Source organism: Bos javanicus, chromosome 6, assembly GCF_032452875.1.
Source record: "Bos javanicus breed banteng chromosome 6, ARS-OSU_banteng_1.0, whole genome shotgun sequence".
NCBI lineage: Eukaryota > Metazoa > Chordata > Mammalia > Artiodactyla > Bovidae > Bos > Bos javanicus.
The window spans coordinates 106046113-106073374 of NC_083873.1; the positions used below are offsets into that span (position 1 = coordinate 106046113).

At 42.5% G+C, this 27262-nt stretch overlaps 1 protein-coding gene across 1 annotated transcript in view; it reads right to left on the reverse strand.

Moving 5' to 3' along the window:
• The window catches only part of CLNK (cytokine dependent hematopoietic cell linker), a 205195-nt gene extending 187431 nt beyond the window's left edge, over positions 1 to 17764 (reverse strand). Inside the window, exons 1-2 of the mRNA XM_061420827.1 lie at positions 17540 to 17764; positions 1806 to 1858 (exon numbers count right to left, since the gene is read on the reverse strand). Coding sequence (XP_061276811.1) covers positions 1806 to 1816 — 11 coding nt within the window. The 5' untranslated portion in view covers positions 1817 to 1858; positions 17540 to 17764. The remainder of the gene's footprint in view (positions 1 to 1805; positions 1859 to 17539) is intronic.
• Between the last annotated feature and the right edge of the window lie 9498 nt (positions 17765 to 27262).

A 27262-nucleotide genomic window follows, 5' to 3' on the forward strand; every position in this document is an offset into this window, starting at 1 on the left:
AATTTCATGTTAGAAAATCAGAATTCTAGATTATGGAATTGTAAGATATCTTAGACCAGAATTTTGCAAGCTTAGCTGCAGGTTAGACTCAGTTGTGCATTAGTAGAACGGCCCACTGTTCAGGTATTCTGATTTCTTTGGTCTGGGGAAAGTTGCTGAAATTTTGTCTGGAGCTTCCTTGATGATTCTAATGGTCAGTCAGATTTAAAATCTACTGCCTTGAACAAACTGGGTTAATGGTTTTCACAGAGGAAGGCGTGCTCCCTCCAAGGTGTAGCAGAACAAAATCTTGTGTGTATGTACAGTGTGTATATTTGTGTGTGTGTATGTGTGTGTGTGTGTAGGGAGAGAAGAAAATTTCCATTTTACACTCATGTAACCTTTGATACATAACTGCCTTCCCTGAGTTGACAAATACTTGAGATACTTCTGCAGGGTACTGCGATAGAGACAGCTCTGTGCACCATTCCTCTACAGTCAGATGCTGCTCAGACTTTAACAAGCTTATATAAATCAACTGGGGATCTTGCGAAAGTACAGATTCAGATTTAACATCCTCAGATAGAAAACTCATGATTATGATGTTATGATGATTTGATTTGTTTTCTGGTCTGTGTATGGGCAGCTTCACATCCAATATGACTCTACAGCTGAACTCAAAAAAACTACCGTTTGGGAACGTTGATGAGAGCAACTGCTGAGCGACCAAGATCTGGCTAAAAGCAAAGCCATCTCAAGTCATGAAAGGGAGACACCTCTCCTATTTAGGAAGGAGATTATTGGCACAGAGCAGAACTGCAGAGAGAGAAACAGAAGCAAGGACTGAAGGGGAGGGATTCATGACCTCCAAGCCAGATAGAAGCCTGTAGCAAATATTGCTGAGACTGTCAAAGTAACCCTACTTTGCCCCCCAAGAGGGGTCTAAGTCTCTTGTTGGGTTATGCTTCTGTGTCACCCTGGTGTCAACCACGTGCCCAGTGCCCACCTGTGATACCCAGGCATCACCTGGTTACCATGGGCTACCCCTGGGCAGTCTTCCTTTCCAGGCCAGATCCTTCTTCCCAGAGAAAGGGTTAATATATCCAGGGAGTTATTAACAGGTAAAACTTCCTGAATATTGTATGGCTATAAAACAGCAGGGCAAAGCAAGGGTTGATAGTAGGGTCTGCCTGACTCTGTAATCCTTGTTCTTTCTCACATGACTGCTCTTTTCACACAGAGGAGAAAAACAGTACTGCCTCTCCAAACGGCAAAATAAATAAATAGCTTGATTTTAAAATCAGGGCACCCAATTTTCCCAATTTAAAGGACTTTTGTTTTTCATTATAAATATTTCTTATACTTTGGAGGCCTGCTATCTTTTTTACTACATCTGAAATGGGATGAATTTTTGCTGATTCAGATACACATTTAGACAGGATCCTAAACCAGCCGCAGCACCCGCTCTGGGTGTTCCACAGACAGAAAGCTGGATTCCAGGCTCTCTCTGTGGGAATAAGTGTGCATGCTGCGGTTCTGTTAATTTTCATTTCACACCCTGGTGGGAGGTGGATGGGTGGTATTTCTGGATGCCCTCCTGGCATTCCGATGCTGGGTATCTAGTCTCTGCCTAACCCCACATCCCCGACTGCACTGGGGAAGAACAAGGAACCTCCTGCAGAAATCACTGAGCACCCACACATCCTCAAGCCCGGCCTTTCCACGTGGGCACACCGCATCCTTCCGGCGGTTCTCCCCAGCACCCTACTCCCGTCCCCATGGAGGAGACGCTAGGTGCACGCTCAAGGCGACCTTGCGGTACTTACGGTCTGTTCATCTTTCTTGGCACCCGGCAAATGAGAGGGATCTTCAACTCAGCCTGTGGAAACAAAAGCAAGCTCATTACTGGGCCTTCCGCAACATGTTTTAATTCTGGTGAACAGGCTCCTGTCGCTTCCTGTTAAGACGGGATGCAGGTGGCAGCTTAGAGGAAACGACAGAGAGAGAATCAATCCAGGTTGATAATTGGTTTATTTCGGGAGGGGATGGGGGAGAGGACGTCTTCCCTGACACGCTGTCCTCTTTCTGTCAGCATTCATGTCAGCATTCATCCAATCTGCCCCCCGGGGAGCTGGGCAAACCTATCCTGAGCAAGCCTGGTTTTGCCTGACGTGCCATCGCGTGCTTCCCCTGGGCGCCCAGGGTGCATTAGCCCAAGCTCTGCTCTGGGGAGCCCAAGTGCGTGCAGAAAGGATGCTTTTCCTTTCAGAGTGCGACTTTGCCATGAAATATTTATTGGGAGTTACATTTATATACCGGGTCACGTAGGACACGACAGTTTATTTGTGGCTTGTATTCGCTTGCGTTGGAGAGATCATTAGTCCCACTTAGCATATAAATCAGCAGCAGAGACCCTGAGAGTATTCAACAAGGACTTTACATCCATGATCCCCATTTAGCTGCACAGAGACTCTGGGAGGTATAAAGGATATTACCCATGGGATCAGTTGGGGTTCCAGCAAGAAACAGATGGCACCCTCAAATTGGGTAATCTGAGAACAGTTTAATAAAGAGACGGTTTAAAAGGTCTGGGCAGGGTGTAGGGGATCCCAAAGGACTGTGAAGGGCCTGAGGGGCTGTGCCTGTGCATGTGCCAGGAGGGGTCAAGGGAGCCAGTGGTCATGGGGATCCAGAAGCAGGCTGATGGGAAAAGAACTGTGACTTTCAGGTGAGGGACTCGCAGGGATTGAGCTGTGGTGGGTGGAATAAAAATCTACATCTCATGGGTCTCCTGCCCTGAATCTCTTCCACTGACCAAACTCAACAGGAAGCCAAGTGTGAGGAGCCATTCGTATGACTTCTATCCATCAGCCTCCTGGGGCTCCCAGCTAGTGCAGTGGGGTAGAGAGTGGATTTCACTTTTAAAGAGAATGAGATCCTTGGAGGTTAAATTATGCACCCAAGGTCACCCATCTGCAATAAGAGCCCAAATCTACAGGACTCAAGCATTCCATTTCCTAGAAATTCAACCATATTGCCCACTGAGCTTTAGGTACTCCTAGATCATTCTGCCATCCATATGTCCGTCTATCCATCCACCCATCCATTCATTCATCTATCCAATAGCCATTTACTGAAAACTAACTTTATTCAAATATTGTGCCTTCCCTCCAGGCATGCCTAAAACTCAGTATAAGGTAGATTCTATTCTAACTCCCCCTATGATGGTTGTTAGCAAAGTGCTTTGTAAAAACAGATGCAGATAAAACAGAATGAATTCTGACTCTGTCTTGGACAGCCCAGGGGATCTTCATAAAGGAGATCATACTTGATCTGGATCTTGCAGATTAAGTCAGCATCTTCTTGATTTATGGAAGTTGTTCTGGGTAAATGGGGTGCCATGTGCAAGGGTGTGAAGATGTTAGAATATATAGTGTGACACAGAGACTTTGCATGGCTTGATGGGATCACAGAGGCCAGCAGCTTGGATATTGGTAGCATGTGAAAAAGAACCTGGGAAGGTCTATTGGGTTTTGATTGTCAAGGACCATGTGCGACAAAGGATGGGATTTGGATTTGAGCTGTGTGATCTTGGACCACTGGCTTCAAGAAAATTACTAAAAAACTGGGACTAAACTCCAGTTCCCCAGATACCCTATGTCCTACCCTACAGCAAGCCTCACCCTGTGCTTCTAGGTCAACAAAGGATACAGGGAAAGGGGGGTTGGCCTTTAGGTACTCTGGCCATTCTCTCTGGATGACTGTGGAGTGTCCAGTTCACGGCCTCTTTGTAAGTTGTCTTGTCCAGTGAGGAAGAGGACTTCATCAATATAACACAAGCAATGGACATCAGTTCCTGGAAGAGTCCTGGACTGAAAACTGACCTCCAGTGCTGTCATTAACCAGCACATGACCTTGTAGGAGCACTTGGCCTCTCTTCCTTTATAAATGGGAATGTCCATGTTATCTCTTTCCAGTATTAAGTGTGAAATAAGCTGATGCTCTGGAAATACCCTACAAACTATAAACATTATGGAAATATGGATATGTCTTCCCTTGCATAACAAAGTAAAGCTTACAAGTTGTTTTAACATTGGTCATATTATATTTGGATATGTACGGTTATGGACAGGGTTCCCTGGTAGCTCAGCTGGTAAAGAATATGCCTGCAATTCAGGAGACCCTGGTTTGATTCCTAGGTTGGGAAGATCCCTGAAGAAGGGATAAGCTACCCACTCCAGTATTCTTGGGCTTCCCTGGTGGCTCAGATGGTAAAGAATCTACCTGAAATGTGGGAGACTTGGGTTCAATCCCTGGGTTGCTAAGATGCCCTGGAGGAGGGCATGGTAACCCACTCTAGTATTCTTGCCTGGAGAATCCCCATGAACAGAGGAGCCTGGTGGGAATCAGTCCATGGGGTCACAAAGAGTTGGATACGACTGAGTGACTAAGCACAGAGCATGGTTATGGACATTGATTTTTGGATATTAATATTTAGAGTAATTCAGTGACTTGATTACAGTAATGCAGGTCAAATTTGTAACCCCTTTCCCACTTTGGGAGCATTTATGATTTTGAATGTCTTGCTTATAATTCCTTTGAAACGAGTCGCCAGTCCAGGTTTGATGCATGGTACTGGATGCTTGGGGCTGGTGCACTGGGACGACCCAGAGGGAGGGTAGGGAAGGGAGGAGGGAGGAGGGTTCAGGATAGGGAATGCGGGTATACCTGTGGCGGATTCATTTCGATATTTGGCAAAACTAATACAATATTGTAAAGTTTAAAAATAAAATAAAATTAAAAAATATATATAATTCCTTCATTCCTTTGAGTTCATTAACCAGGAGTTTTAAGTTATGCTGAAATGAGTCAAAATAAGGCTATCTTTGTGGAGGGTTACCTACCCCTGTGCCTAGCTTTCAGCTCAAGCTTATGTACAATGTGAAGAAATCACAGGTACAGGGTATTTTCCTCCAAAGCTTATAACCTAGGATCAGAGGCCTTGGGGAGATGGTCAGGAAAGCTCTTTTCCAGCCATCCACGGTGTAGCCTTGAACAAAGCATTGGAATGTTCTGGACCTCATTGTTTTTTTCATCTGAATAATGAAAAGGTTGGGCCCAATAGGTCTCTTCCAGCTCAAAGATTCCTTTAAAAAATCCATTTAAAAACTGCAATCCCTCCATACTTGGTGACAAAGAATGGTTTAAAAAAGTTGGAAGTATGTTATTATGTTTCTCACATTTTATTGTCTTCTTTAATAGAGCTCCTTGCAGAGCAAAATTGCAGAAAGACTTTTGACAAAGTGCTAACACTTAGGGCATCAGCAGTGGACAGAGGAGTGGTTGGGGAAGGAATTCTTAGCTTTTGCTTTGTACCTAAACCTTTGAAAATTATGCAATCTGTAACATCAGTGCTTATTAGGTTTGTATTTTAAAATCTTAGTAAAAGTTTAAAAGAGAGATTTTACTAGCAGCTTTTAAGAGATGTGAGCAATGTATTGTACAAAAATAATTTTAAAATGTTATGAAGGGATCCCAACTTCTCTGGCATTTCAAGAGCAAAACTGGGGTCTTACTGACCCATATCAGAGGATGAGTCAGCCAAGTGGTGCTGTCCACAAGACACAATGGATGGCCCTCCGTGAGGAGTACAGGGCTTTGCTCTACTCAGAATGTCTAAGCCCCATCTGAGAGCGCTGAGGTCTTACCTGATCTGAGTCATTTTTGTAAAGGATGTGGTGAGAATGGGATGTGGTGAATCAGACAAAGATTCATGTCCGTCAGTTCTACAAATGTGACCTATTAAAGACCATGCCCGTCCCTTCCCGACATATACACTTTTTAAAAAGATGGAACAAACACTGAGCATCTACTGTGTCCCCAGCTGCTGTCACAGTAACCCCATATGATCTGTATTATCATTCTTATTTTCTACAAAACCAAACCGAACATTCAGAGGTGGCAGGTAGCCTGCTCTACAAGATGGTTTTACAAACCACTGGACTTCAAATGTTTCAGTTAGGTGTTGGGACACCTTGTCTACCTGCTGTGAGCCTCAGTTTGCCTATCTATAAAATGGGGGTAACATAATAGCTGTCAGTAAGACTCTTGTCAGGAAGACATGAGAACAGAAGATAGTTAAGACATGGAGAAATGGTGATTCACATTAACTTGAACTTTTATAATTAAATGCCTTATGTCACTTTTGGGTTTTAGTCTCCAGAAATAAGAAGTGCTTACCTGCAAATCATGACCACCAGATGAGGGAGGTGTGGATTCTTTCTTGGGTTGGCCAAAAAGTTCATTTGGATTTTTCCATAACTTGTTATGGAAACCTGAACAAACTTTTTGGCCAATGCAATATATTGATGCCTCCAAAAGTCTGAGTCAGCTCTACAGGCTGGAGTCCAGATATTGGTATTTTTTAAATACCCCAGGCATGTTATTGGGCAGTGAGGCAGAGGAAGTGGATGTAAGAACCTCAGTTCACTCATTTCCATCTGCTCCACACCCACCACTCACTAACACTTCTCACTCTTACAGAAAGTACAATAACCACACTTGATTCTCCTAGCAGTCCTGTGTGCATGCTCAGTCACTTCAGTTGTGTCTAACTGTGTGTGACCCCATGGACTGCCTGCCAGGCTCCTCTGTCCATGGGATCCTTCAGGCAAGAATACTGGAGTGGGTTGCCATGTCCTCCTCAGAATTTATTCATGTATTCAGCAAACATGTACTGAGGTCTGCTAAGTGCTGGACATGGTCCAGATACTAGGGATTAGACACCACAGAGCAAGGCTCTGCCCTCATAGCATTTGTCTGCTTTTTCCATAGTACTTCGTTTTATTTTTTATTATTGCTTTATTGAGGTATAGTTGCTTTACGATATTGTGCCAGTTTCTGCTGTACAATGAAGTGAATCAGCTATATGTATACATACATGTCCTCCCTTTCAGCCGCCCCTCTCGGTCATCACTGAGCTGAGCTTCCTGGGCTGTGATAGCAGGTTCCCCCTGGGTACCTGTTTGGACATTGTAGTGTGCATAGGTCAACCCCAATCTCCCAGCTCATCCCTTCTTCCTCCCACCATGTCCATGGCTGTTTTCTATGTCTCTATTCCTTTCTTGCAAATAGGTTTATCTGTACTACATTTCTAGGTTCCACATATGTGCATTAATATAGATTATTTTTCTCTCTCTGACTTCGCTCTATACAACAGTCTCGAGGTCCATCCACGTCTCCACAAATGACCCAGTTTTGTTCCTTTTTAATGGCCAAGCAATATTCTGTTGTATATAAATGTCATATCTTCCTTTTCATTCATCGTTGACAGACATTTAGGTTGTTTCCATGTCCTGGCTATTGTGACGTGCGTGTGTCATTTTGAATTATGGTTTTGTCAGGGTGTATGCTTGGTAGTGAAATTGCTTCTGGGTTATACGGTTGTCTTATTTTTACTTTTTAGGAAACCACCATACTGTTCTCCATAGTGCCATAAATAACTCTAAGGGAGTGAGATTAAAGATGCATATCTATAAATAATAGAGGAACATAAGGAGCTAGAGGGATACAGTGGAGGCATGCCCAGAGGGGATCCACCAGTTCCCTGTGGGTCAGGAACTTCTTCCCAAGGCCCCTGTAATTTTCCTTAGAAATAACCCTGACCCCTAGTTGGGACATGATAATGGGAGTGGGGAAGGGTCTCCAGGCTGAGGAACCTTTCCCCACACCCCCCACTGCCACCCCCAGGGCTGCAGGTCTTTCTCCAGGAATCTCCATGATCTAGAGGTGATCTGAGATAAAATAGCGCCATTAGATACTTGCCTTCATTCAGGCACCCTGAGAGGCTGCAGCATCCCAGAAATGGGGACATTTCATCGTGTTTTGTGCATTCATTTTCTATAGGAACTGAAGCATTGATTTCAGTTTCTCTTCCCAGTTAGCCACAGAAATAAAGCCAAAGCATGGCTCTTGCTGAAAGGGAAGTGATGCTCCAGTGCCACCTGTCAGTCACAGCAGGGCGCTTATTACAAATGGTGCTAACATGTCAAGAGTTGGTTCTGCCATGGGGATGCTGCCTGAATCCTGCCTGTACCAAGAGACTGTACCTGGCCTCCTAGGTCCCATGGTCAGGAAGGGTCTGAGCAGGAAGAGACCCTGGGCCCTCTGGGAATCCACAGAAAGAAGATACCTTTTTCCTTTTTCATGATGCCTGTTTATTTCTCCAACAAGGGAAAATACCAATGGCATTAAGAGGTAGAAGCCAATACAGGGCTAATCATAAATGCCACGCCGAGTGCTAGAGTTGCCTGAATGTACACCAGGCTCCAAAGCCTAAGAGAAAGGGCTGGAATATGCTCGTCATTAATTTATTTTGCCATGTGCATCTATGCATTCATTTCAGTAATACAGTTCCCCTGGGGTTTACAGACCCCTAGGCTTCTGGGGTGGGGAAGGCAGTGGCACCCCACTCCAGTACTCTTGCCTGGAAAATCCCATGGACGGAGGAGCCTGGTAGGCTGCAATCTATGGGGTTGCTAGGAGTTGGACATGACTGAGCAACTTCCCTTTCACTTTTCACTTTCATGCATTGGAGAAGGCAATGGCAACCCACTCCAGTGTTCTTGCCTGGAGAATCCCAGGGACAGGGGAGCCTGGTCGGCTGCCGTCTCTGGGGTCACACAGAGTCGGACACGACTGAAGCGACTTAGCAGCAGCAGCAGCAGCAGCAGCAGGCTTCTGGGGTGCCCCGGGAGTCCAAAATGAACCTGTTTGAGAAATAGCGGTTCCATCCGTCCCTGCCCTCCCTATCGGTCTCTTTCACCTCCCTCAAGGTATAAAGAGGGCCATGTCAAGAGAGGTGCGTGGCTTGACTGGGATTCTGAGAGTAAAGGGGTTCCTATCCTAGTCATCCATTTGGGCCATTAATCCCACCATTTTGGAGATGATCCCCAAGATTTGCTCACTTTGTAGGTTGAAAAGTATTTTGTAAAGGTAATGGATTTGATGGTTAAAACATATCAGTATTTCAGAAAAAACTGAAATTAAAGAAACAAGATTCTATAGACTGGGAGCGTGCTTAAGACCTCCAAAAGAATGTACATTAAATTTGGGCATTAAAACCAGAAAGGCTACTTCTGAGCTTGTAACCCACTTGGGGTCTCAGTGGATGTGTTAGGAAGGAAAGAATTGCTTTATAAATAGACGGAATTTGGGGGAGAATCTTAATCCCAAAATAATTAATACCCTTATGGTATCATAAGCAGTTTAAACAATTGGAAACATGTAAAGTAACAAATCGTATTTCCTTGTTATCCAGAACTCTTGTTCTCCACTGGGAGTTCACCCATGCTACCAAACTGAGACATTTTTATCATAAATATTTCTGCTGCATTTCAACCTGATCTGAAATTAATATTTCATGAAGGGAAAACAATGCTTTTGCAGTAAGGACATTTTTTTTTACTCTCAAGTATTTCTCACTTATTCCTCAAAGATGAAGCTTATAAAAATACTAGCCTCTGTTTATTGCAAAGTTTAAGAAACATAGTTGTAATAATGATAAGGTACTTAAATAGATATAGGAAATGACCAGAAGCAAACTAAGAATTGCTGAAGAGGATGTTAGAATCAGTCATAAAGGTAAGGTGTATAACTGCAACCAAAACTGGGTCAAGGCTGGAGGAGCAGGTCTAAATTAAAAGTGGCTGCTTTTTCTTATTAAAACAAGAAAAGAAATGAATATAAAATAAATGCAGCCTTCATCTGATTCCCTACACAATCACACCCAGTATACATAAAGTGATGGCTGTTATTTGGAGTTGAAGGAGGGTGTGACATGTGGACGTTTGTATATTTTGTGAGGAGGGGCAGGAAGTGTGTGTGTGTGTGTGTGTGTGTGTGCATGGTGCACAAATTTTGAGCAAACATATTGAAATCAAGATTTCTCAGATGCAGATATTCATTTATTTGGTCCTCACCATATGTGATTTTCCTCTATTTTCATATCACAAATGACTAAGTTACATTTTAAAGGTACACATAGTTAGAGAAAGATATATGCTGATTGGATTTCTAATTCTACGTCCTGGTCAGGACAATCAGCTAAATTTAATTTAACTTTTAATTTTATTGGATTTTTGATGAATGGAGGCATTTGAAGTCAAGTGGATTGCTATTATAGATTTTTAAAAAAGAAATATGGGAGATTGCTTTCCTAGTTTTTCTACTAAGTATGGACATACTTTTAAAAAAGATTTTGCAACTGTCTTGATAACAAATAACTTCCCTTCAATATCTTAAGGCCATGTTCCTGTGCATCCATTTTTAATATTAAGTGATTTTGAAAACACCCTTAATGAACTGGGTGCAGTCTATTGCTTTGGAATTTATTCCTCTTAGTGTTTTTGATTTTCAAAAGCCATCTCTTTTTCTCTTCTGCAGAAAGAGTTCCTTTTTTTTCCAGTAGCAAAATTAGTAAGATTTTCCCTGTCCCCCTTTCCCTTACTTTGTAGTAAATGGCCGCTCTATCCTCTCTTCTCCTCATTCACTCATTTTGCTTTCACATGTTCCTCTCTCCCCTTTGTCCTCCCTTCCTTCTTCCCCAACTTCCTCCTCCTTTCCCTCCACCCTTCCCCTTTCTGCACTTTTCTCATTAATATTATTTTACTGTTCAGATAAAATGGAACTAGAGCAAAATAAAATGTAGATTATCAGGAGCCTAGTTTGGTGTTTTCTTATTTTTTCAAAGTTTACTTGTTGACCCCGCTCCTTTTCTCATTTGGCACTCAGAGATGATGCTAGAAGCACACTGACCAGGGGCAGGTGCTGCCAGGCCTGGGATTCCCGGGTGGCTCAGGGATAAACAATCCGCCTGCAATGCAGGAGGCACAAATTCTATCCCTGGGTTGGGAAGATCCCCTTGTAGAAGGAAATGGCAACGCACTCCAGTATTCTGGCATGGAAATCCCATGGGCAGAGGAGCCTGGCGGGATACAGTCTTTGAGGTTGCAGAAGAGTCCGACATGACTTAGTGACTAAACAACAACTGCCAGGCCCAGATTAATCCCAACTGTGATGAATTCTCCACTGATTGATTAATGCATTAGGGCAGAACCAAAGAAGAATTTTGGGAGAAAGAAAGATGTAAGAAAATAAACTGAGATTTAGGGATGGGCCTGTTTATCTGTCAATCAGAACATATAGGGCAGCCTATCTCCCACGGAAGTTTCATGTCCAATGGTGAAAGCACTGTTATTCTGCAAGTAGTTATTTGTTAGACACTTGCTGTATGCTAGTCATCTCTGAGGACCTGTTTCACCATAAGGACTTCAAAGAAGTGTTGAAGGAAACCTAAAAATACACGAAGAGGCCTGAAAAGCCAGTATTCCCTAATGGCTCAGGCAGTAAAGAATCCGCCTGCGATGTGGGAGACCTGGCTTCAATCCCTGGGTTGGGAAGATCCCCTGGAGAAGGAAATGGCAACCCACTCCAGTATTCTTTTCTGGAGAATTCCCTGGACAGAGGAGCCTGGCGGCTACCGTCCATGGGGTTGCAAAGAGTTGGACAGGGCTGAGTGACTTTCACTTTCAAGAATAATATAATTTAATAATAATGATAATGTTGATGATGATACGATTTACTGAATGCCAGAACCCTATGTAACATCCTGTGTAATTTAGACTCCATTGTAAGGCAACAATCTGAGTGACCCAGATTTTTCAGTATTGAACCATTCTGTCATTGCATTCAGCACAAGTCCTCTTGAGCCAAATCTGTCCAGCAGACACATTCACAGTATGGATTCAGATGAGACCATCACTTAATTTGTGACTTAAAGCGCATTTAGAACTTAACTCCTGAACTGAACTTCCTCCATGTAATTAAGGTTTTCCTTATCCCCTTTTCTATTCAGGATTGCTTCCCTAGCCAGGGGCAAGGCAGGTCTCTAAGTCCAGGTACGCCAGATTGTACAATGAATTGTACAACTGAGCCTCTATATCTCTCTTCTGAAAAAATGGGGATATAAGACCTCATGATTATGGAAGTGAAAGTATTTTGTAAACTATTAACTGTTAGGCAAATCTAGTTCAACAAGCAACTATTGAGCAATTTCTATGTACCACGAAGAATACTGAGGATATAAAATTGACAAGGAAAGTATTCTAAAGGAGTTGGCATCATTTTTCATTAAATCTTTGTGTTTTCAGGAGATAAGTACATTTGGGGAGTTGGAAGATACTCCTAAGGCTTTGATGAATGGCTGATTAAAATAAATGGAAAAATGACAAGATTACCTTTCTGTAGAAATCACCTTATAATAAGACTTCTTTAGGTCAACATTCTTAGAAAGAGACCCAAACTCCCAAAGATTCTAATGATGGTTTGTCTGAATATAAAATAACTCACGATAACAGTGCTAAAAATGATAATGTAGCCACTCTCATTTATATTGCACTTCATACTTGTTAGACACTATAATACGTAAATTTTACATACTACATCTCATTTCTCACCACACATTCAGAAGTTAGGTATTGCCAATTCCAATTGGTAAATAATAGCCTAAGTTTCTGAGAAGTTAAGTAGCTTGTCTAAAATCATCCTGCTAGTAAGGGAAGGTTTGAACTCAACCCCAGGCTATCTATTTCTCACCAGATGGATGGGGTGGTTTAGTAGGGAGAACTTGGTAACAGAAATAGGAGTCTGGGATGAGCAGAGTGTGGAGGTGTTCTCTGGGAGGGACCAGAGAGACATGGAGCTGGCCAGCAGATCCCTAGACTTGCCCAGCTCTATGAATATTCATAAGTAGCCGTGGGGTGCGGGGGAGGGCACAGACTGGCTCCCAGGTGCCTATCAAGTCATTAGATCATCAGTAGCTGGGCAAATCCAGCTACTGTAATGACACAGCTTGGACTCTGTGCTCATCAAGCTAGCTCCTGACAGTTATTTGATATCTCGTGTAGATTTACCTGTTGGGAGGGAACTTACAACTTGAATACACCCTTCACACTTGAACAAAGTCACAGAAGATGGATGTATGGGCCAGAATACCAGAGTGAGACAATGCTCTCAAGTCTTGTTAACTCAGAGTGCCTCGTATAAAATTAGTCTTTCTGAATCTGCTGATTCGATAATGAAACGTGGGTCCTTGGGTGCCCTGTATAGGCTCAATTCTTTCAGATGTTGGGCTTGACTACTGGCCACCCTTCATCTTTATCTCATGCTAGAATCAACAGAAAAGACATCACAATAAGGGTTGTGCCCTCAAACACATGGCTACTGAATTGCCGTGTTATGTCCAGACCTTCTGGCTTATCTTATTTCATAGCACACATAGCTATTCACAGAGACATCTAAACTGGTGGGGTTCTAATTCTCAGGCTTAGATGTTTGGGAAGCAATGTTTCAGTGAGCATCACCAATGAAGTACAAAAATCCAAACTCACACACATATTTTACTATTGCTAATGGTATATCTGGGAGTCCTAAAATGCTATTGGTTAGTTGGAAGGACACTGATGCTGTGATCATGACCCTGAACACATTCAGCAGGACCCTGATGGTGTGCAGTGCAAAGAGCAGGAACTTGGGATTTCAACAGACTTGGCTCCTCTTTCTGCTGTGAAATGGACAATGTATGGAGTCTCTCTGAACCTTGGTATCCTCTTTTACAGAGTGAGAACTAATTTATCTACTAAAACAGTAGAAAACAGTGAGTATTCATTGCCCAGCACACAGCAGGCATTCAAATGGCAATTTTTTCTGGTCACTGGTATTTGGAGAACAGGATTAAAATTAAACCGATTAACCTTAATTTTGAATAAACATGATGATGATTCCCAAAGTATTCTGTCTGTTAAAGTAACAAAAATAGCAAAATTTCTATGATTACGGTTTCCCATAATTCTGGGTTTCATGATCTTTTTCCTTATCAAGCCACTCCTATCTAACCTATATAATCTGATGTTTCTCAGTCTTATTGGTAAGTTACTTCCCCAAATTGCTGAAAGTTTTGTTCAATCTGTTAAAAATCTTAAATCTGACTTAGATTTAGCCACTTATCTCTATTCAATAATTTAACTCCTTTGAACATTTTTTTCATGCTAGGAAGGGTAGGCACAACTTGGAGCAACCGTCCAGAACTCAAGTCTTGGTGGACCTTGGCGATTGCCTACGAGGGTGAACGTAACTGCTTTGTGTGATGGCATTCGTAAAGTGGTACTTCCAGCACTAGCTCAGCTATCTGTTGTGATGTGGCAGCAACACTATAGAGTTGCCATTTATCTGTTTCCTGGATGTCTCCTCTGTGTCAGACACAATATATACATTCACTTTCATCCTCATAGTAACCTCTAGTGTGTACTAACCCACACCATTTCAGACTACATAATACAAAAACAGCTAACCAAAACTCAAGAGAGATAAGTCACTTACTCCCAAACACATATTTAAATCACACACCACATTCATATTCGTTTTGACTGATCTCAAAGCCTCTTTTCCATATCACCACACTGTCCATCCTCATCAACTTTTTGAGCCTCAGTTTCAACATCTAACATTGCCCTGCCTACTTCATTAAGCAGTTAAAATCATTAAATTAAAAAAAAAAGTGCCCAAGGACTCTGTTGATTCTATGAGGCTATGCAACTGTGGTATATTACTATTCTCTAATGAGTTTATAAAAATAAAATATTCATAAAATTTTCTATATTAATAAATTCCATGCTGATTGTGAGCATGTTTTAAGCATAAGGCCAGAGCTGATGTGGGGTGAGGAAAAGAAAGTAATGGAGAAAAAAACAACATTTATTGAGCACATACTTAATTGTTATTGCTTAGTTGCTCAGTCATGTCTGACTCTTTGCAACCCCATGAACTACAACATGCCAGGCTTCCCTTTCACTACCTCCCAGAGTTTGCTCAAACTCGTGCATTGAGTCAATGATCCCATCCAATCATCTTATCCTCTGTCGTCTCCTTCTCCTCCTGCCCTCAATTTTCCAGCATCTGAGTCTTTTCCAATGAGAGAGAGAAAAACAAACAAACAAACAAACATTTATTGAGCACATATTAAGTATTGTTGGCCAAAATGTTTGGGTTTTTCTGTTACATCTTACGGAAACACTCAAATGAACTTCTTGGCCAACCCGATATTAATATATGCTGTGTGTTATTTAATATAAATATCATATTATTGAGGCTAAAAAGAGTTGTCAGTACTAGTGATGTGCTCTTGCTCCATTATAAAGATGTAGGACTGGAGGGAATAAAGTAGCATATCTGGTCAAGCTGTGGAATTTGGATCCTGATCAACTTACTCAGATGTAAAATCCTATAGTCTTTTCAAGAGAGCACCTGACTTATGGCAAAGTGAGCTAGAAACAGGTTCCTGGGCATTAAGCCAGGGTTGGCCAGGTGGTACAGAAAACCATAATCTTTGGTTTTAGAATGGAGCTGTTCATAAAATCATCTGAAAGAGCTCCTTGGAGAAAATAAAAGCAATGTCACCATTAAGAGGGCTGGGGTAAGGATCTCAGGTGGTTAAGAATCTACCTGTCAATGCCGAGGCCATGAGTTTGGTCCTTGGTCTGGGAAGATTCCACATGCCGTGGAGCATCTAAGCCTGTACACCACGACTACTGAGCCTGCAGTCCTACCGAGGTTGTGCTCCACAGCAGGAGAAGCCCTGTAATGAGAAGCCTGCAGTGAAGAGTAGCCATTTGCTGCAACCAGAGAAATCCTGTGCACAGCAACAAAGTCCCAGTAGAGACAAAAATAATAATAATTAATTAAAAGTAGGGCTGGTGTAAAAAACCACTCTAGGAATGGATTCAAAGTGAGTTCTATGAAGCTGCAAAGAAACAGTGGCCACCTTTTATATCAGCCAGTGAAAGTGAAGTCACTCCATTGTGTCCGACTCTTTGCGACCCCGCGGACTGTAGCCCACCAGGCTCCTCCGTCCATGGGATTCTCCAGGCAAGAAAGAATACTGGAGTGGGTTGCCATTTCCTTCTCCAATATCAGCCAGAATCAGGTGCAAATCAGGGTAGTTTTCTATTCTGTTACTGATATTAGTGACAGGACAACTTTGAATATTAACTTGGCCACTCGAGTTCTTCATCTGTTAACCAGGCAAAACAATATCTAACTCTCAAGTTTGGGTGTAAGGATTAAGTGAGTTAATGCATATAGACTGGTTCATTTAATTGCTAAGTCATGTCCGACTCATTATGACCCTGTGGACTGTAGCCCACCAGGCTTCTCTGTCCAGGGGATTTTCAAGGTAAGAATACTGGAGTGGATTGCTATAGACTGGTTGGTAAGAGCTAAATAAACCCCAGTTAGCCTTCTTGCTTCTTTAGGGCATATTTTATCTTAAGTTTCTCAGATAATTTCTGAAACTATGTTCTTTGCTGACCTCGTTTGCCTAACCTACAACTGACTTCTCGATTTTTGAGATAACTGTTCCTAACTTACAACTGACTTTCTGATTTTTGACATAACTGTTCCCTGTGCTCTGGGTGGTCCTTGGAGATACAAAGGAACAGCATTGAGAGGTCATGCTGCAATAGAGGGGCTTCCCAGGTGGCATTAAAGATAAAGAATCCACCTGCCAATGCAGGAGAGATGTAAGAGAGGACAGTTTGATCCCTGGGTGGGAAAGATCCCCTGGAGGAGGGAATGGAAACCCAGTCCAGTATTCTTACCTGGAGAATCCCATGGACAGAAGAGCCTGGTGGGCTATGGTCCATAGGGTTGCAAAGAGTTGAACATGACTGAAACAATTTAGCATGCACATACACCACAATAAAGAGAGATAATTAGATAAGTAAATGGGTACATCCTAGTAAAATCAGTGCTGATGAAGTCCAACTGCATCAGTATCCTTTAAAGTATAGACACTTTGATGACACATTCTCTTTTCTGTCTTATTCTAACTCTATCATTTGTTTATCTCTAAGAAGAAGAGACATCTAGAAGAGATGCCTCCTGGCACCCGTAGAGGGTGGGCATTTCGATGCAACTTCACTCTCCCTCTTGAGCTCCTTGCCTCTGGAGAGGGAAGACAATGAGCATGATTGCAAAGTCCATACTCCTTGAGCCCAACACAGAAAAAAACAAAAACAAAAACAAACCACTTCAATGTAGAACATTTAAGAAATATCCACCCACAAAGGCTCCAGGAGTTAACTTCTACTTTCAATGGCCTACTTTGAATGGAGGTTGCCTTTCCAGGTGGCTGTTGTCATGAACATCAGTCAAGAAAGCTGGTGACCAGCCTGACCTTAAATCTGAATTGCCAACAGTGAGGAGATTGAAAACATTTCATCTTTAAATTTTTGTGGGTCAGTATCTCGATTCTTTCTTCCAGCAGAAGAAAGGGATCTTTAAAAACCGATCAAGGGAGCTGGTTTCTTTTCTCCCTTTCTACGCTTTATAGATGGCCCAGAATTCATGTTAGAAAACACCTTTTATTCTTGCTGTCAGCTCTCTCTTAATGATCCTCTACGACAGTGAGATGACCACTCAGATGAGGCTGGCCTACAAGGTTTACCTGAGCAGTGTCGGGAGTGCAAACAGCCTTGTGCTGAGATGTCCCTTGCGTGAGGGGTCCGTGAGGGCATTACGGAGAACTCCAGGAGCCGGTAATCCAGGAGGCAGGGGGCTGAAAAATTCTCAATGTTCAGCAGTGTCCTTTAGCAGAACCCTCCTCCTAGGTCCTTTTAGGTTTGGTTTCCTGTGAAATGCAGCCGCAGAGCTTGGGTGGTGTGACCTGTGTAGGGCTGGGACTTCCTCTTCTTGAGTTCAGTGCAATAAATGAAGCTATAGGAGGCTGAGGTCTCCCAACCCGAAGGGTGTCCTTAAACACACATGAGGTCCTCATGTGGCACTTTGAAATTACCAGAACATCTGGAAACATTGCTGAGTAACATGGAAGCATATGGGTTTATATGCACATGGAACCCTGACTGGGTGTCCCTAGCAGTTCAGCTGGTAAAGCATCTGCCTGCAATGCAGGAGACCCCAGTTCAATTCCTGGGTCAGGAAGATGTCCTGGAGAAGGGGTAGGCTACCCACTCCAGTATTCTTGGGCTTCCCTGGTGGCTCAGATGGAAAAGAATCTGCCTGTAATGTGGGAGATGTGGGTTCGATCCCTGGGTTGGCAAGATTCCCTGGAGGAGGGCATGGCCACCTACTCTAGTATTCTTGCCTGAAGAATCCCCAGGGAGAGAGAAGCCTGGCTGGCTTCAGTCCATGAGGTCACAAAGAGTCGGACACGACTGAGTGACTAAGCACACAGCTCAGGAACACTGATTTATCTTGTGACATGATGTTGCTGATGGCTTCCTGAGACATCCCCTCTTCCCCCTGCAAGGCATATGGACCGAATCCTTTAGGTATGATGTAGAGAATGTGGAGTCTGGTCTTTTTCTTGTTGTACTAAATATTTAGTTATGTGATCTTGGACAAGTCGCAGTTTATTTCTCAATCAGTTTCCCTGTCTATGATTGAGAAATAGTAATGTTTATCTTTTAGAGATATTCCAAGAAATGAATGGAATGATGCTCATTTGTTCAATAAATGCATGGGGAAAAGTTTGGGGAACATATTAGTTGCTCAGTATATTTTAATTTTGTTCTACCTTAATCCTAGTTCATTTAGACTGACAGCAAGTCCTTGTAAAGTGCCTGCTGTTCTCTTGGTGCTCACCACTCGATACTCTAGTTTTATATAAATTGATGTTTTATACAAAATGATGTTGAATTCCATAATTATTTAAAATATACTCAAAGGTATAGAAGTTTATATTTTCAGAGATATATAACTCTGATTTTGACTTACCATACACTCCAAAGGGGATGCTAAGGTAAGCACTCATCATGCATGGTGCTCAGTCATGTCCAACTCTGTGAGGCCCCAGGGACTGTAGCCCACCAGGCTCCTCTGCCCATGGAATTCTCCAGGCAAGAATACTGGTGCGAGGTGCCATTTCTTACTCAGGGGACCTTCCCGACCCAGGGATCCAACACACATCTCTTGCATCTTCAGCATTGGCAGGCAGATTCTTTCCCACTAGCATCACGTTCGAGGCCCCAAGCACTGGTTAAGTATTACTCATATGCCAGGTACTGTCCTGAGCGATTCGGAGACATTATTCTACTAAATATTCCTGATAATCAGATGAGGAAAATATGTTTAAATCCCTTTGTAATTGTGAAAACTGAAGCCTAGAGAGACTCCATAATATATCCACCTAATCAGTTAGCTTTTGCTGCATTAGGGGCTCAAAGCAATAACCATTCATTTAGTTTGCTGTTGTGTGGGTCACTTTGTCGGTAGTTTGGGCTGGACCTGTGATCATTTCCTGGGGCTGTGATAACAGAGTTCCACAAAGTGGGTGCTAAAAGAACGGAAATGTGTTGTCTCCCAGTTTTGGAGGCCAGAAGTCTGAATCAAGGTGTTGGCAGGGTTGGTTTCTTCCAAGGGACGTGAGGTAAGGATAAATGGTGGTCGTCATGTTTATACAGCACTCTTCCTGTGTCCACGTCCACATATTTCATTTTTTTAAGCATACCGGTCACGTCTAATTAGGTCTCATCCTAATGACCTCATTTTAAGAGCCTACTCATTGGAAAAGACCCTGATGCTGGGAAAGATTGAAGGCAGGAGGAGAAGGGGACATTAGAGGATGAGATGATTGTATGGCATTATTGACTCAATGGACATGAGTTTAAGCAAACTCTAGGAGAGATGAAGGACAGGGAAGCCTGGAGTGCTGCAGCCCATGGGGTCACAAAGAATTGGACATGACTTGGCAACTGAACAACAGCACTTCTTTAAAGACCTTTTTCCAGGTGAGGTTATAGGAGACACTGGAGGTTAGGACTTTAATATACAAATTTGGGGAGGCGGACACAAGCAGGACAATCTGACCATGAGGTGTCTGCTGGTGGGTTGGCAGGCAGCTGAGTGATGTAGAAATGTCCCATTCATGTTTCTGTCAGTTGTCAGGAGGTCATCCAGATGCCTGAGTTCTCCTTTTCAAGGCTTCTCATCATCCAGGAGGCTAGCTAGGACTCATCCACCCCCGGTGAGCCCTGGGTTCCAAGTGCAGCAAGAACGGGAAAGTCTCAGTAATTAAACCTTTTCTGGGATGCTGCTTGCATCCTGTTTACTATGGCTTCATTAGCCAAATCCAAACGCATGGCCAAATCCAAAGGAGTGTGGGAGAAGATCACACAAGGGGTAGAAACAGAAAGGGGATCATCGTGGCATTCATTGACAAATAATAGAGTGCCTATATTTACATCTAGTTAGTGGCTGGACTGCAATGGGAATCCACGTCTATGAAACTCCCTGCTTCATATCAGACAATAGAAAACAGTTTGGTACAATGAAAATATGGCTAATACTGGAGGTGATATTTATAGCCTTTCAGCAATTTCATTTATTCATTCATTAGCTCATCCATCCATTCATTATCTATTGAATATTTACTATGTGCCAAACAGTCCATTAGGTGCTGAAAATACAGTTTGGTGAAAGACAAGCTAATCTTGTCCTCCTGTAACGTTCAGATCAGAGGAAGGGAAAACAAATGAGTGGACTTTGCAAATATCTATAAAACTACAACTTGTGATAAATGCAATGAAGTGACCTAATCAGACATCCATTCAGGTAGCAACACTTCTTGACCTCCCCTACCTGCTATTTGCCAGGCACTGGTTAGGTGTGGGGTACAGAGGTGAAAAATAAAAATCTTGCTCCTACCCTTATGGAGCTTAAAATCCAATGGATTAGAGCCACACTGAACACAAAATAAAGATCAGGGTGATGCCCCTCTGAGACAGAAACAAAGAAAGCCCTCTGGTGCACTAGAAGAAAATATGCTCTAGTCTGGATTCAGGAATGACTTTCCTTGGGAGGGGGAGTGATGCTCAAGTCAGGGCCTCTAAGATGAGTTGGATTTGCTAGAACAAAAGGAAAAAGGAGGAGGGGAGAGGAAGGGAAGGAAGCAGGAAGGAAAAAAGAATGGAAATCGGAAGGGAAGAGGAGGGGAGGGAGGAAGAGTAAATCTAATGTCAGGAAGAAGAGTCAAGGTCAAAAGAATTGTATGACTAAATGCATGGGTGGAAGAGACAGAGGAGCTCAGTGGGGGAATCTAGAAAAGCAAAATGGGCTTGGAATGCTAAGAACGAAGTGTGATACAGACATAGCTGGGTGGACAAGGAAAATTCTCTCTGAGCCTGAGCCCAGCTACCCACAAGTTCCAACCCATCTCTCCCTCTTTCCTGTTATCTATATCCTACATTCCATGGTCAAAAGAATCTCTCATATTAATTTTCTTCTTTTTAAATTAACGAATTAATTTTAAATGTAAGCTTTTTGTTTTATATTGGGGTGTAACCACTTAACCATGTTGTGATAGCTTCAGGTGCATGGTGAAGGGACTCAGCCATGCATACACATCTATCCGTTATCCCCCAAACTCCGCTCCCATCCAGGCTGCAACATAACATTGAACAGAGTTCCCTGTGCTATACAGCAGGTCCTTGTTGGTTATCCATTTTAAATCTAGCAGTGTGTACGTGCAACTCCCTAACTATACCTTCCCCCTGCCCTTCTCACCTGGTAACCATAAGTTGTGGTACCTAAACACCATGGAATATTACTCAACCATTAAAAACAATGAAATAATGTCATTTGAAGTAACATGGATGGATCTAGAGATTGTCAGACTGAGTAAAGCGAACCAGACAAAGAAAGAGAAATATCGTATGACATCCCTTACATGTGAATCTAAAAAAGAAATGATACAAACGAATTTATTTACAAAACAGAACCGTACTTAGAGAATGACTCTTCTTCTGTTTGGATAACAGTTGCTTTTGTATTAATTCCTTCATGAATCCTTATCTCTTGTCCACCACACTGTTCCCCTCAACCAGAGTTTATTAGGTCCATGGTCCCTGAGGGTATTAGGAAAATCCAGAGGAGTTTGGGTTTTGACAGCCAGATTACAATTACCCAGGTGCACCCCTGAAAGACTAGCTGGTCTGGAGCAAAGACTTGACAATTCTGAGTCTCACATTAAAATGAGGGTGGTCATACTTACCTGGAGGGATGATGCGAGGTCAAATTGCTGATCTCCTGTGTGCAGTACTGCACCTGGCATCTAATTAACCTTGGGTGTTTTGGTTTCACCTGGGGTCTCTCACAGTGCCACTAAAGCAGAATACAGGGCCACCAGCAATGCTAGCTGATGGATAAGTGGTCCCCCACGTGTGCGAGTAGAGGATCCAGGATGGGTGCAGAGTCACCTGTGAGTCTGAGTCGGACAATCCTATGTCAACACTTGATAAGGTGAGTTTGTGCATGCTCAGGCGCTTCAGTCATGTCTGACTCTTCATAACCCCATGGACTGTAACCCATCAGCCTCCTCAATCCACAGGATTCTCCAGGCAAGAATACTGGAGTGGGTTGCCATGCCCTCCTCCAGGGGATCTTCCTGACCCAGGGATCAAACCTGTGTCTCCTGTGTCTAATGCATTGAAGGCAGATTCTTCACCACTGAGCCAGCAGGGAAGCCCACTGTGAGTTTATCCAGTCTTTACTTTCTAGGTAGTCCACTCAAGCTATGATGCCTTTGGGTAGATCACAAGAAAGACTTACAGAAAAAACAAAACACAATCCTACAAAAAAAGCAGGAATTTTAAAGTCCAAGCACATTCAAGTCAGACTATGGATTCTGAGATGGAGAGAAAGAAGGTCTTTACTGGCTCTTGCAATCCCCCTGGGAGGCAGAGCTCCAAGACTGTCAGGCTTTGGAGTTACACTAGCTTAGCTCAAATCCCTCCTAGCTCCACTAATTGAATGGATTTCAGCAAGTTATCTAATTTAACCAATTTTCTTGTTTCTTGCCTGTGAAAGGGAGTGGGACACTCTTAACCTCGTAGCATTTTTTTCAGTGCATGAAATGATAAAATTATCTCACAAATACATGTAGATCAGAAAATATGTCAACAACATGGAACCCGTTCAGACAGATTTTAAGATATTTTTTCAACTTCTATGAATTTAATGCTTATGAGGAGATACTGAAGTTTTCATCTATACTTTAAAAATAATTTTATTTTTAAACTTTTTATTTTGGAATAATATAGACTCATAAGAAAATGCCAAAATAGTATAGAGAGAGTTCAAAAAGTACTCAGTTTTTCCAGAGAAACTGATTTCTTTTGTTTTTCTTGCTCAATCTCATTTATAATTAGGAAAATGGAAATTTAATCAGAATGAGATACCATTTTAGAGCCCCCAAACAGATGATATTTTAATTTATCTTTACTTACTTTTTGAAAGCAATTTTTATTTATTATTTTTATTCTATAACATATGGTTAAATTTAATTTTATTAAATTTTTTGAAGTATAATTGCTTTACAATGTTGTGTTGCTTTCTGCTGTACAATAAAGTGAATTGGCTATATGTATAATGTATCTTCTCCCTCTTAGAACACCATCCCTATACCTACCCCCACTAAGTCACTACAGAGCACTGAGCTGAGCTCCCTGTACTTTACAGCAGGTTCCCACTAGCTTATTTTATACATGGTAGTGTATTAATGGGAGAGGGCAATGGCACCCCACTCCAGTACTCTTGCCTGGAAAATCCATGGAAGGAGGAGCCTGGTAGGCTGCAGTCCATGAGGTCGCTAAGAGTTGGACACAACTGAGCGACTTCACTTTCACTTTTCACTTTCATGCATTGGAGAAGGAATTGGCAACCCACTCCAGTGTTCTTGCCTGGAGAATCCCAGGGACAGGGGAGCCTGGTGGGCTGCCTTCTCTGGGGTCGCACAGAGTCGGACACGACTAAAGCGACTTAGCAGCAGCAGCAGCAGTGTATTAATGTCAATCCCAATCTCCCAATTCATCCTACTCTCATCCACTTGTTGATTCTCTACATCTGTGTCTCTATTCTTGCCCTGGAAATAGGTTCATCAGTACTGTTTTTTTCTAGATTCCATATGTATGTGTTAATATACACTATTTGTTTTTCTCTCTCTAAACTACTTCACTCTGTAGGACAGGCTCTAAGGCCACGTTCATTGCAGCACTATTTACAATAGCCAGGATATGGAAACAACCTAAATGGCCAGTGACAGACGAATAGATAAAGAACACGTGGTGCATGTATACAATGGCATAGCTCCTGCTGCTGCTAAGGTGCTTCAGTCGTGTCCGACCCTGTGCGACCCCAGAGACGGCAGCCCACCAGGCTCCCCCGTCCCTGGGATTCTCCAGGCAAGAGCACTGGAGTGGGCTGCCATTTCCTTCTCCAATGCAGGAAAGTGAAAAGTGAAAGTGAAGTCGCTCAGTCGTGTCTGACCTTCAGCGACCCCAGGGACTGCAGCCTACCAGGCTCCTCCGTCCATGGGATTTTCCAGGCAAGGATACTGGAGTGGGGTGCCATTGCCTTCTCCCAATGTCATACTACTCAGCCATAAAAAAGAACATGCTACATTTTAATGCTAATTTGGTCTCCAGAGCAAATTTGATATATAGTTTTATTTTAGAAATTGATTTCTTAAAAATAACTGACAGCTTATGGTGAACAATATTGGATTTGTGATCTCTAAAGAAGGTTTAGCTTTGAGATCAGGGCCCATGCTTGAATACTCAGAGTTCTTGTGTGGCAGTAGTTTTATTGCAGTGAAAAAGGACCCAGAAAGCTTCTGACATAGATATTAGAGAGTGCCCCACTTATCAAGTCTTATCCAGGCCTTTTGTACTTTCACCAGACCCACTCCCACAACACACACCTTAAATTAACAAGATTAGAACCAACAATAGAAAGTTTTACCACCCCCACTGCCACAACATAAGACAAGATTAGTCAGAAGATTCTTGTTCAGTTCAGTTCACAGTGGCTCAGTCCTGAAACATTCTTTGCAACCCCATGGACTGCAGCATACCAGGCTTCCCTGTCCATCACCAACTCCCAGAGTTTACTCAAACTCACGTCCATTGAGTTGATGATGCCATCCAAACATCTCATCTTCTGTCGTCCCATTCTCCTCCTGCCCTCAATCTTTCCCAGCATCAGGGTCTTTTCAAATGAGTCGATCTTCACATCAGGTGGCCAAAGTATTGGAGTTTCAACTTCAACATCAGTCCTTCCAATGAATATTCAGGACTGATTTCCTTTAGGATGGACTGGTTTGATCTTCTTGCAGTCCAAGGGACTCTCAAGAGTCTTCTCCAACACCACAGAACCAATACAATATTGTAATTAGCCTCCAATTAACATAAATAAATTTAAATTTAAAAAAAGCATCAATTCTTTGGTGCTCAGCTTTCTTTATAGTCCAACTCTCACATCCATACATGACTACTGGAAAAACCATAGCTTTGACTAGATGGACCTTTGTTGGCAAAGTAATGTCTCTGCTTTTTAATATGCTGTCTATGTTGGTCATAACTTTTCTTCCAAGGAGAAAGTGTCTTTTAATTTCATGGCTTCAGTCACGATTTGCTGTAATTTTGGAGTCCCCCCTAAAAAGAAAGTCTGTCACTGTTTCCATTGTTTCCCCATTTAGATGCCATGAAGTGATGGGACCAGATGCTATGATCTTAAGCCAACTTTTTCACTCTCCTCTTTCACTTTCATCAAGAGGCTCTCTAGTTTTTCTTCGCTTTCTGTCATAAGGGTGGTGTCATGTGTATATATGAAGTTATTGATATTTCTCCTGGCAATCTTGATTCCAGCTTGTGCTTCATTCAGCCTGGCATTTTGCATGATGTACTCTGCATATAAGTCAAATAAGCAGGATGACAATATATAGCCTTGATGTACTCCCTTCCCAATTTGGAACCAGTCTGTTGTTCCATGTCCAGTTCTAACTGTTGCTTCTTGACCAGCATATAGATTTTTCAGAAGGCAGGTCAAGTGATCTGGCATTCCCATTTCTGATCCACACAGTCAAAGGCTTTGGCACAGTCAATAAAGCAGAAGTAGATGTTTTTCTGGAACTCTCGCTTTTTCGATGATCCAGCAGATGTTGGCAACTTGATCTGTGGTTGCTCAAACTACTGCATGATCGCACTCATCTCACACACTATCAAAATAATGCTCAAAATTCTCCAAGCCAGGCTTCAAGAGTACATAAACTATGAACTTCCAGCTGTTAAAGCTGGATTTAGAAAAGGTTCTTGTTAAGGAGAAATACACCCTTGAGCAAGACACATTGTTTTTATATAATCTTTAGTACAGAGCTTAAGGAAAAACAAACCCTTGAGCAAGATGAATTAATTGTTTATTGTGTAATCATTAGGCTTAAAGCAAGTTTGTTGTTATAACAACTCAGAGTTTAAGAAAAAATGTCCTATGTAACTAAAACAGAGCAATGGAGAAAAATAATGTTTGTCCCCTTCTCCTCCTTGAGAGCCCCAGACCTCTTTCTCCTCCTCGAGGGTCCTGGACTCCTAAGAATCAATCTGCCTAAGAATTAACTCTCTCATAACCATTTTATGCAGAAACAGATTTTATTCTTAATTTACTTCTTCTGTTAAGGCCAAGATAAAGTGTTGGATGAGAAAAAAGAAGAGCAAGGTCTGACCTAACTTTACCACTTTCCTGTTGCTCTTGCACTCTCCTCATGTTTCTCTTGAAAGTTTTTGAATAAAACAAATTTAGGTGATCAGTTTGTGGGTTCAGGGTGAGCATCGCAGTGTCCCCATGTGGTCTTGGGTTTCTTCCTTTCAGTAGGTGGTGACTGCCAAGTTCAGCTTCCTGTCAAGCAGCTGGTATCAGGGTGGTGTCAGCCTGGGATTGCACTTTGCAACTTGCACGTACAGATATCCTGGGAACATAAGAGACTGTCTAGCACCATCACGGTAGGTGTGATGTATTTCATAAACTCCTTGTTGAGAGCGCTGTTTCCTGCAATGGATCAAACTCTCTGGATTTTTTACCAGTTGTATGGGAGTTACCGTGTGAAAACCTGGATAATTAGCACCACTATTTCTGATTTGGAAGAAAGACTCTGATGCTGGGAAACATTGAAGGCAAAAGGAGAACAGGACGGCAGAGGATAAGATGGTCAGATAGCATCACTGACTCAGTGGACATGAACTTGAGCAAACTCCGGCAGATATGAAGGACAGGGAAGCCTGGTGTGCTGGAGTCCATGGGGTTGTAAAGAGTTGGACATGACTTAGCAACTAAACAGCAACAACAACAACAATTTCTGATTTATTACAGTTTAGCATCTGTT